At 51.7% G+C, this 11503-nt stretch overlaps 1 protein-coding gene across 1 annotated transcript; it reads left to right on the top strand.

The window, feature by feature from the left end:
* Positions 1-8577: 8577 nt before the first annotated feature.
* On the top strand, positions 8578-10741 carry SOX21 (SRY-box transcription factor 21). Its single transcript, XM_062514816.1, has one exon. It carries the CDS (start codon positions 8672-8674, stop codon positions 9515-9517), a length of 846 nt encoding a protein of 281 aa, XP_062370800.1. The 5' UTR covers positions 8578-8671; the 3' UTR covers positions 9518-10741.
* The last annotated feature ends 762 nt before the right edge of the window (positions 10742-11503 follow it).

Below are 11503 nucleotides of genomic sequence, written 5' to 3'. Positions count from 1 at the left end.
TCTGTAAAGGATTACAAACTTCCCTGTATATTACCAGCAAAGATACTCTAAACAAATTTTATACTGCAAGAGTCAAATTTTTCACTGATTTGGTACACCGTTGACAACCTTTTGCAAATGCTATCGATCAGTGATGACCTTTCCTTTTTTCATGCAATCCAAATAAATTGCACTGACATTTCATATTAATGATAATACAATAAATGATAAAACAATTATAATATATTCTAATTGTGGATCTAGAGAATGCAAGGAAGGGAAACTCATACAGAAATGATGCAGAAAATTTACTTCCAGCAGAGATTTGAAACACAATAGAAAGATGATAAAGTGGGGGGGGTGAAATAGCGAAGCCATGTCAGAAGCAGGACTTCCCACTGACACTGATAAAATTGTGCTAAGCAGAAAGAGGAGGCCAGAATCAACTAAACCAGATAGTAAAACAAAACACTACTTCAGTGTGTCAGTGGGAGACATGCTCATATATGATCATTTTGGCAATGCTCATTTAGGGGAGGAGCAGTGGCACTGGTGACACGTGTGGGTAGGAGAGGAACAGTGAGTGTGCAGGCTGTGAACCAGCAGGATGTGTGGGCTTTGAAGAGTGGAGAGGACTACGTGAAGAACAAAGTTAAAACTGATTCTTCCTATGTCAAATACCCATATAAAGAGAGGCAGAAGAAAACTCCTGTCCTAGGGTTTTGTCACTCTTGACAAGTTAGTCTCACCTGTTTTTAATATCTCTCATCCTTCTCCAGGCAGAGGCAGGCTCTGCATATCTATACTCACTATTTGAAGTTTTTTTTTTTTTTCCCCAGGATTTAATTCACATGGAATTCACATCCTAAGCTCATTACCTCTTGTTTATCCCCACAATCATCATTTAATCCTCTCATCTTTGCATTTAGCTTAAAGACCAGTTCCTTCTCCTCTCCAGCTTAAGTAACAACACTGCTTTCAATCTTCACTTGTATATCAATATATGTAGCACATTGTTTAGACCTCTGATCAGACTTGCTGCATTTTTCTTGAAGTCTAGCACCACACAATATACTCCATCAGAAGGCATCATGACACTGACAAAATAAAAAGTCCCAGTCTTTCAGAACTACTGGTAGTAGTTAGTAGTGTGTTTGCTTAGGACATGATTATACACACCTGACAAGTGTTTATACAGACAAGTTATTAAAAAATAATAGATTACTTTTTAAAATCAGAGAAAAATCTAAATTTGGAGATTAAAAAAAGTATTGAAACTGCACATTGAAGCAAGGAAAAAAAAAAGTGAGGCAATTTTTACCACAATAAAATTTAACTATTCATCTGACTTTGGAAAATTAGAATAATTTCCATTCAATATCCGTGCCATGGGAAGCCATTATATATCCTACTGTGGACAACAAGAAGTTTATTGTGAGGATGATATAAGGCCTAGCAAAATCTCAAAAGCTTTGTTAAGGATGCAGGTCAGGAAACCACAAACTCATTGGTCCTTGGGTTTTGACTATCTATGCCCCTATGGTCACAGTCATGCAGAGGCAGAAGCGCCTTTTCTATCCTCCACCAGAAAAAATCATTCTGAAACACCTAAAATAAGTGGATGCAAAAAGTGGAATGGCCAATGGTCACCTGTCTGAATAAAGAACACTAAATAGAATCTATTTTGTAATATTGGTGTCTAGATGATTTAGGTTGAACTGGAATCTTTGCAGACCACAATCCTGGGAGCAGATGAAGGGAATCTGGTGATTAAGTCTCACCTGAAACTGCACCTCAATGGAAACCAAAGCATGGTGAGTGGGCACAGCAAAGAGATTTGCTTGAAAAGCTGGCACCATTGATCTGAGCTAAAAATGCAGGTGCAGGTACTAATGTAGGTGTGGTGTGTAGGTGTAGGCTCCCTCTGCGTTTAACTCATCTGGTCGCTAGAACTGGCTTGTGACCATTAACTTTGAACTTTCCTGAGTGACATTTTGATTCCTCCTAACAAATTGAATGCAGAAACTATCCATTCTGACAAACAGATAAACAAGACACTGACCATAAAGAAATAAAGGCCATGAGTTTAAATCCAAAGAGATATAGATGCTTTCCATTACGGGCCTCCACTCCCTAGTTGTTTGTAGTCAATTAAAAAGTCATTATAATCAGAAGGAAAACAGCAAAGATTTATGTTTAATTCTTCTTCAGAGGGAAATGGACCAAATTCTGCTCTTCTTTCTAGCCTCTTTGGGTACACTTATAAATCCTGAAATGCCTGTCAAAGGTCTCCAAACCACAATCTTATCCAATGACATCTAAGACCTTGTCTTCAAAATTGCATAGATGTTTTTGGGACTTGTCTAGCACCCATGACTGGCAAAACAACCTTGAACAAAATTGGACTGGTCATTGAAATGTATTCCAGGAAAAAAGATCCTCTATGACTGCTGGACAACCCTAAGAAGTGAAATGAGATGGTTGTTGTTACTGTAAAATTTTTATTGAATTTAAATGAAAAAGTCTTCAGAGATTATATATATAAAAAGAAGTTTGTAATAGAAGATACCAAAAATCAAGGCTTGCCTCTCCTAACACGGAACTATAAAATTAAACAAGGCAGTGACACTGTAATGATAAGGTCAATTTCTTTGGAAGAAGGAAGTATGAGCACTGCTCAGCCTTTGGAGAAAAGTTATAGGCAACTGCCTAAACAGGGAAACCTGAACTCTAGAGACAGCAGTCTCCATCCATAAGAGCTCTGATTTCATCAAGTAAAGCAGGGGAAGCTTACACAACTGTATTACTTGATGAGCTTACAGTAGTTCCTTGTGCTGGAAAGGTATTTAGCTGCCCTTTCGGGAATATCTATGCTTGTCCAGGAACTCTGCCAGGAGACTAATTCTCACCTTCACTTCCCCAGACAGGGACTAGCATGTAACCATACAACATCATCTTTTTTTTTTTTTTGGTTCTAAGACTTCCTTGGCTGTGTTTCTGATCATTCTTCTGAGGCAGCTAACAGAATTAAGAAGCAGCAAAAAATTGACTCATTAAAGTACATGAAAATAGCTTGCCTTACAAATGGAGTGCATGCAGATTAGACAAACATTATGTAGTCTCTTAGCAAGTTCGAATAGGCTGAATTTTAAAGTTTTCTTTATTTCTAAAACTAGTAAGGACCCTGTCACCATCTTCTGATCAGAACTACTATCCGTGATTGTGTGAGATCTAGGTCTGGTGCTCCTGCAAGAGCAACCCCAGTGTCCTGAAGCACAGAGACATAGATTGGGCTTTGCTTTTAAAATAACACACGTTAAGTCACAGAACATACACAATCCTGACCAAAATCATAACATTTAATTTTCAAGAAAGTACAGGACTTCTCTATGCTTCTCAAATGATTAAAAATTCTGCTAATTCTCTTCTTACTTAAAATAGCAATGATGTTTTTATTATAAAAACTTTACTCTCCAGCTGAGCATTTGAGTGCCAAGTTCCATCCAGAATCACACTTTCACAGCCAAATTAGAAACTATAAACTTAGAAACCAGTGTTTTATGATAGAATCCTTTGCCAGGCACTTCACTAGAGCTTGGGCTACCAGCTGCTCTAATAATAAGTGAATGTTATTGAAAAATAATAATACCGAGCATTTGGCAGCACTCTGTAAAAGCAAATGAATGAGTTTGGCGTATCACGCACAATAAAGAGCTCACGGGGAAAAACTCCCTTTCTCGCTACAGGTGCACTGGACTTCACAAGAGGAAAAATACTTAGGAGCGCTCACAAACCTGCCAAGCTCCATACAAGCAGAACGATCAGCCTGCCAACCTGTTGGTGCGCTTAAGATTCCAGCCTGCCCAGCAACTTCGGACAGCTGAAAGTGACGTCGAATCGGTGACTGATACCCTACACGAAGAAAAATGTCAGCTTTCAAAGTCGGTGGATGGAAACGTTTCAGTGCAGAAAGGGAGGAGTGAAAAGGCGATGTGGCTCTGCCAATGCAGGGCAGCGCTGGGAGTGCCGAGCCCGTGAATCAGCTTTTCAGTCGGGAGGCACGGCGAGGCGGAGATCGCTATCGGGATAACCGCTGCTCTTCCACTTCTTTTTATCTCTTAGATTCGCTACACGATTGTTAGGCTCAAATAAAAATTAGGAGGAAATGAGCTTGCTTCCTCGAAACTCACTTTAAACTCGGCTTTAAAAACCGCGAGAGGTTAGATGTTTGGCAAGAATATGAGAAATCGGACAGTGTTTCGAGGGGGGTGTAGTTACATCTACTGTAAGCAAGCTAGCAGAATTAACACACGGTTATCAAGAAGATAGTCTTAAACACCCCCCTCCCCCCCCCTTAATATTTTTTAAAGTAAAGCGCTCTCATCTTGCTTGATGGAGTACAGCACTACATTCTGGAAAGTCTTGTTTAGCCTCCGTGTGATAATGCATCTGCTCGGGCTTTTGTTCCCCCCTACAATCACCCCTCCACCTCCCCCCGGTAGCAGAAGGAAAGATCGCGCCCTTGAATTTGCATGCGTCAGGAATTGACAGGTCAAAGGCAAGTAAATCACATTATACACGACTGTATTGTTATTGTATCGATAACAACACATTATCAGAACAATTAACACACTCGCACAACTACCCGGAGATCACAGCAGCGGTTTAACAAAAATCCAGATAAGTAACTAAACTCTGATAAAGCCTTCCCTTTTTGTGTTTGGGGATTTGAAGGCTCTCCGAGAGACTGTGTCTCTGCGTTTGGTGCGTGTGTGTGCGAGGGCTGCTTAGGCGGCCGCTCCGCTCCGCTCCGCGGAAATCCCCGCGGGGAGAGCAGGAGAGAAGGAGAGAAGGAGAGCAGGAGAGAAGGAGAGAAGGAGAGCAGCCTAGCAGCCTCTGCCCCCGCGCCGCCGCTGCCTCAAACCAGGGGAGACATGCGACCCTCCGGTCGTTCCTAACACGAATCCAACCTTGCCCCAAGCGGAACTGATAAGAGTTTCCATCACTTGGAACTGCCTTGAAAGCAGATTACCAGGGAAAGGCAGACCCCCTGTTACTACCAGTGGTAGTAACAACCACGGGTGGTTGTTTTAGTAGGCAGTGGTTGCCACAAATCTTGAGTGAGGGGAAGCTCTTTGGAAAAGAGACCTACGAATAAAGTATTTCATTTGCGACTAGAAAAATAGACTTGAACCAGTACTGAGCCTTTCGTAGATTTCAGCCTGTGAAAGAGTCGTGTACAATAATTTATGACCAATAAATTCTGTTACCTTTTTCACTATTTGGTGGACTGAAGGCAATCGGAAACATGCGCAGATGACGTAATGAGCTTGCAAATGGTGACATTTATGGAAGACTGTCCGTGAGTTGAAGCATCTTCTCTGCCGGAATTTTTGCTAGTGCTTCTTTTTAGGACCAGTTTACCTATGCGCGACTCTGTGGTGACCTACGAGTTGGTGATTGTGCTGTTCTCAGACCACTGACCCTAGGAACATCCCTGAGAGCCGTGGCCCTTCCCCACGGTGTTTCTGCGGCACAGGTGCCGGCTCTGCCTGCACCCTGCTTTGCCCCAGAGCAGCAGCCCGGCGGCAGCAGCAGCCTTGGGGCGGCAGGACCCACGGAGTGACCCACGGGCAGGGGTCGTGGTGGGGGCACTCATCTGTGTAGGAGCTGTCAGACAGGGTGATCCATGTGCCCGCTTTGAGTGCTTCACGCGGTTCTGTCGCGACACCGGGCCACCGCCATCCTCTACAGCGCACCCTGCTCTCGCATCCGCGGGTTCGGGGTCACAAGGAGAGGGAGTGGGGTCGTGAGGGAAGCAGCATGGGAGGGAAGAGCGGGGAAAGAGCCTCCCTGGAAGCGGGCCCACTGCGGGGTGAGCCGCCTCTCTGCTCTCCTGGGGCGCTGGCGGGAGCGGGGCCGGGAGCCTTCGGGAGCCGGGGGTGCCACTGGTGGTGGCATCAGTGAGTAGCTGCTGCTTGTCCCTCCCCGCTCTCCCTCTCCGCCCCGATCACACTCCATTAGATGTGACTGATTCTCATCCTGCTCATGGCTGTGGCCGGGAACATATGAACAGTTCTCTTGCGTTCCCCTGAGTTGACTTCAATCCCGGAGCAATCCCGCCGGCACGGTGCGAAGGGACGACGATCAAACCGGCAACAGATCAGTGCGGAGAGAGGCAGGGGATGAGTCCTTAAATGTCAAACACAATAACGCTATATGTTATCCAGAGAGATAGGAAAGAGTTTCCCTAGACAAACCGGGGGCGGGTAGTCGGGGGGTTACGCAGTGGAAAATAATGGCTGTTCATCCCAAAAGCGGAATGCGCTGGCCGATAGGGTGATAACCTGATCTCCAGGGCAGTTACCTGCGCCGGGATTAGCCCTTCTTGGTGGGGACTCACTTTCGAGAAACCCCATTTTCCCGCCAACCCTGTACACCACCCAGCGCCGGTAGATATCTTAATCTCTCCGTTTTGACAACCGACCGGTACTTATTTTTCACGGCTAACTGGATTGCAGGAGGTCAAGCGCTGGCGAGGTGGCTTCGGAGATTGAGAAAATTACGCTTAAGTAGTAGTATATGGGTCGTAAAACACGAAACGGGAGAAGACACAGTTTACAGAGGAGCTGTTCGGTATTTTACAGGGTGCTCTGGTCGTGACAGGCTGTCGCGGGACCCGGGTGGTCTCACCGTCGGGGAAAGCGCCGGGTACCACCCTCCGGTGGAAGGCCGGCTCTCGGATGCTCTGCAAACATCCCGCCAGCGAAGCAGCTGCTGGTGGTGGTGGCGGGCAGAGGTGCGGTGCGCCGGCAAGGAAGGTGCGAAGTCCAGCGCTTGGACGGCGGCCGGAGCAGGGGACCGAGACTGGCCGGAGGATGGAGCGGGCTCCGCGGAAAGGAACCCGGACGAGACGGCAGCGGGCGGCGTGACAAAGGAATCCCTGAGGCGAGCGGACATCACTCCCCCCGAGACCCCGCGCGATGTCCCAGCCGTCCGCCGGACCCCGAGGCGCGTCCGGCGGGGATTCGGTGGCGCTCCCGGAGGGGCTGCGGCCCCACGCGTGCATCGCACTCGGAAAGCCCGGTTCCAGCTTTTCCTTAAAAGGGCGGCGGAGCCGTCCCGGGTAAAGCCTAGCCTGATGCCAGCACGGGAAAGAGTTAATGGTTTATTGGAGTCGGCGCTTCCACATACCACAGGGGTAAGTCAAAACCGACCCGCCGGAGCACAAACAAGGCGAGCAAGTTCACCCTGACTGACAGGAGGTGAAGAACACGGTCGGACAGCTCGGGCTGGGGGCACCGTGAAGCGGCGTCCCGAGCAGCCAGCAAAAGACGCGCGTTTTTTTTATTTTTGGGCGTCCGCTGCCCGCACCCAGGGATGCTCTCCGGGGCGGCAGCCGCTCCCCCTCCGGCATCACCGGCCCTGGGCAGGGAAAACCCCGAACAACCCAAAACACTCCGCATGCGCGGCGGCTCCCGAGCCCTCCCCGCGCTGCCGGGCCCGTCGAGGGGGCGTGGTCACTCTCGGACCCGCCCCCCCGACGGGGGCCCCGCCCCCCTCCCCGCCGGCGGCGCGCAGGCCGCGTGCGGGCATATAGGGCGGTGCGGGGGCACGCGGGGCGCGCGCGTTGCCTGGGGCGGCGCCGGCGGGGCGAGAGGAGGGGGCGGCCGCGCCGGCTACGAGCCCCCCCCCCCCCGCCCGCCTCGCAGCCCGGCGGGCGCGGACCGCCGAGGATTTTAATTAGGAGTGTTTCCCCCCATCCCCGCCTCCGCCGCCTCCTCCTCCCTCCGCCCCTCGCCGCTCCCGCCCGCCCGCCGCCCCTCCGAGTCGGCGGCCAAGAAAACCCAGAGAGACCTGGCGGCTGCCGGAGAAGGGGGAGCCGCGCGGCAGGCGGAGCGCCCCGTATCCCGCCGAAACTTGGCGAAGTTTGTCCGGCGGCGCGAACCAGGAGGCCCGCGGCGCCCGGCGGCCGCTTGCGAACGGGGCCCGGCGAGTATGTGCGAGGAGCGGGCTGCTCGCCGCGCCCCCCCGGGCGGAGCGGGACGGCTGTGAGCGGGGCGGCCCGCGCCCCCTGGGGCCCGAGCCGCCGCGGACCCCGTCCCGCCCGGCCCCGCAACGCACCGCGGCGGGCTGCCCTCCGAGCTCCGCGGGCGGCGATGGAACCGGGCGGGCTCTGACCGCCGCCCCGTCCAGGGCTTGCCGCCGCACCGGAGACTGCCCAGCAGCATCGCGTCCGCAGCGAAGCGAGGACCCTCGCGCCCCGCGCCGCTCGCCTGCCGCCGGATCCTGCCCTCGCCGTCGAGACTTCTCTGCGGTCTCGTCTGGAATCCGGCCGCTGTCGCCTGTGGGGTGTTCCGAGGAAGAGCCCTGGACCGGAGATCGGTGGCGCGGAGAGACGCTCCGAGGCCCGGGCGGGGAACGGAGGCCGTCCCGCCCGAGCCGCCCGCCGCGGCGCCCTGACGGGGAGGCGCCGCCGCTCGGCAGCGCCCCGCGCCCGGAGCGGGGCCACCGGTTGCCGCCACCCCCCACCCGCGGGAATCGGTGCCGCTGCGCCTGGACACCCGCCGAGATTGCCTTTGGAGGAGCGGACCGCGGCGGGGGCGAAGAGGAGGAGGCGGGAGACAATCCCGGAGGAGGCGGCCGCCAGTGCGGGGCGGGCGGCGGCTCGCCGGGGCGGCAGGGGGACATCATGTCCAAGCCCGTGGATCACGTCAAGAGGCCGATGAACGCCTTCATGGTGTGGTCTAGGGCGCAGCGACGGAAGATGGCCCAGGAGAACCCCAAGATGCACAACTCGGAGATCAGCAAGCGCCTGGGCGCCGAGTGGAAGCTGCTGACCGAGTCGGAGAAGCGGCCCTTCATCGACGAGGCCAAGCGGCTGCGGGCCATGCACATGAAGGAGCACCCCGACTACAAGTACCGGCCGCGGCGGAAGCCCAAAACGCTGCTCAAGAAGGACAAGTTCGCCTTCCCCGTGCCCTACGGGCTGGGCGGCGTGGCGGACCACGAGCACCCGCACGGGCTAAAGGCGGGCGGGCTGCATGCTGGCGCGGCCGGCGGGCTGGTGCCCGAGTCGCTCCTGGCCAACCCCGAGAAGGCGGCAGCCGCCGCCGCCGCTGCCGCCGCCCGCGTCTTCTTCCCCCAGTCGGCCGCCGCCGCTGCCGCCGCCGCCGCCGCGGCCGCCGCCAGCAGCCCGTACTCCTTGCTGGACCTGGGCTCCAAAATGGCCGAGATCTCATCCTCCTCCTCTTCCTCGGGCTCCGGGTTGCCCTACGCCTCCTCGTTGGGCTACCCCGGCGCCGGCGGGGCGGGCGCCTTCCACGGTGCCGCCGCTGCCGCCGCCGCCGCAGCCGCGGCCGCCGGGGGGCACACGCACTCGCACCCGTCGCCCGGTAACCCCGGCTACATGATCCCCTGCAACTGCAGCGCCTGGCCCGGCCCGGGGCTGCAGCCGCCGCTGGCCTACATCCTCCTGCCGGGCATGGGCAAGCCCCAGCTGGACCCTTATCCCGCAGCCTACGCCGCGGCCCTATGACCCGCGGCCGGAGGATGCTCGCGCAGAGCTCCGGTGCCCGCCTGGATGGCTGCCGGCGCGTACGTGCGGACGGGGAGTGGGGCGAGCCGCCGCCGGGGCCGCGGAGGGTGACCGGGACAGGCGATGGTGGAGCGCCGGGGCGGTGGCCGACCTGTTGCGTGTCCCCCGCCCGCTGCCCCGGACAGAGCTTGTGTGTGTTGCATGCGGTCTGTGCAGATAGCCCAGCTGAAACAGAAGAGAAAAAAAAAAAAAAAAGAGGAAAGAAAAAAAAAAATAAGAAAAAAAATAACCTATCCGTCCTGCCCCTTAAAGTGTGTGTTCGGGACAAACACGGAGGGGTCTGCCGGCTCCGGCTTTCCCCTCCCTGGCTCCTCGTGCCCCGCGCGGTGCTTTCTCAGAACAGTCCCGCTCTAGCACTCGGGCACGGAGAGGAGAGACGGGGGAGGCTGGGGGGTAGTGAGGCCCCGGCTCGGCACTTCAGGGCCAGGTGCGGCCCCGGGAAAGGACAGGGTGTCTCTGTCCTTGGTTCGTAGCCAGTCGTGGGATCCACGCAAAGAAGGATGTCGGCGGTGTGGGATGATGCTGCCCGTCCTGCTCCGCACCCTGACCCGCGTGGGTTTCTGCCCTCCCCTGCTACGGGATGCTGAGAAGCGCGGGTCATGATTTCCATAGGATAAGAGGCGTGACTCGGACCCCGTGTATCTCCCCCCCCTCCCCTCCACTAATTAAGTCTCACCCTCAGACTGTAAATTTGTATATCTCTGTGGAAATGTTAAGTCTCAGATGGAAAACTCTGTTAGTTACTTCGCCCACGGTCGATTCAGTTTTAACCTGAAAAAAAAGAAAAAAAAAAAAGGAATGCCTTTCAAAGGGAATAAAAATATTGCGAGACTGCTCAAGGATCGCAATATTGTCTAAGGTTAAATCAGACTTTTTTGTCTGAGTGATAATTATCTATTTATTATTTAGCTGAACTGAAACAGAGCTTTGCTTTGACAGAAGAGTATTCTCATTAAAAGAAAGCCCATCTCCCCCACCAACATGAAGTGTTTCATATGTGTTTTGGAGTACTCTACCTGTTTAGCTTATTTTAGGGCGACTGCAATTCAATTGCAAATGGCGTTTAAAAAAAGGAAAAAAGTTTAGAGGAAAAAATCTTTCATCGGTTTAGAGTTCTTTTTTTGGTTTACTTTTGTAATGTGTATATTTTGACTAATGTTTGTGAATGAAGCTGGCTAACATGTATTTAGTTTCATTTTGGCTTTATGTAATATAAAGTGAAAAAAAAAGATTAAGTAATGGTTTTAACATTTACGTGTAAATGGTTTTCTTGTGTGATCTTCTAATTTAAAGTTAGACGTCTAAACTATATCTGTAAATTAGATTCTGACTACCACTCTGTTCATTTTTGAACAAAGAGTTTAAATAAAGCCTGAAGCAGGGAAAAGAGAAAATCCTCTATTTCTTGTTGAATTGCTAACAAGATTTTTATCTGAATTGCCTTTACGTGCCTGGTCCAGGTGAGGTGTAAGGTATCCTCTAAAGGCTGTCTTTGTTTCACTTTTGAATAGATTTACTAGGAAATCTAAATCAAGCCATTGTTATTCAGAGCCAAAAACCTGATTTATCACATTTTTAATCGTGAAGAAGAAAGAAGATTAAAAAAAAAAAAAAACCCTAAATTGTTGTATTATCTTAAAAAAAAAAAAAAAAGCATTCATGGACCAGCAGAACAGAGTTCGCTGAATACACTGAGAGCGTTCACAGTATTTCATCGGTTTCCAGTAACAATTTTCATAGTGAAAAGTTGCCTGACCACTTTATCTGGTTGGCCTAAGAGCTTCGCCATTTAAATCTGTGTAATTTGTTCACCTATCTGAGCAATAATACTGCTTTATACTTGGAGTATTCCTCGCGAGGCTTCCCAGTTGATTGCTAACTAAAACTTAACATCTTTCTTTGCCTCTAAACGGCTTTTCCCATTTG

Source organism: Cinclus cinclus, chromosome 2 (assembly GCF_963662255.1).
Source record: "Cinclus cinclus chromosome 2, bCinCin1.1, whole genome shotgun sequence".
Taxonomy (NCBI): domain Eukaryota; kingdom Metazoa; phylum Chordata; class Aves; order Passeriformes; family Cinclidae; genus Cinclus; species Cinclus cinclus.
This window is presented reverse-complemented; position numbering and strand designations above follow the sequence as displayed.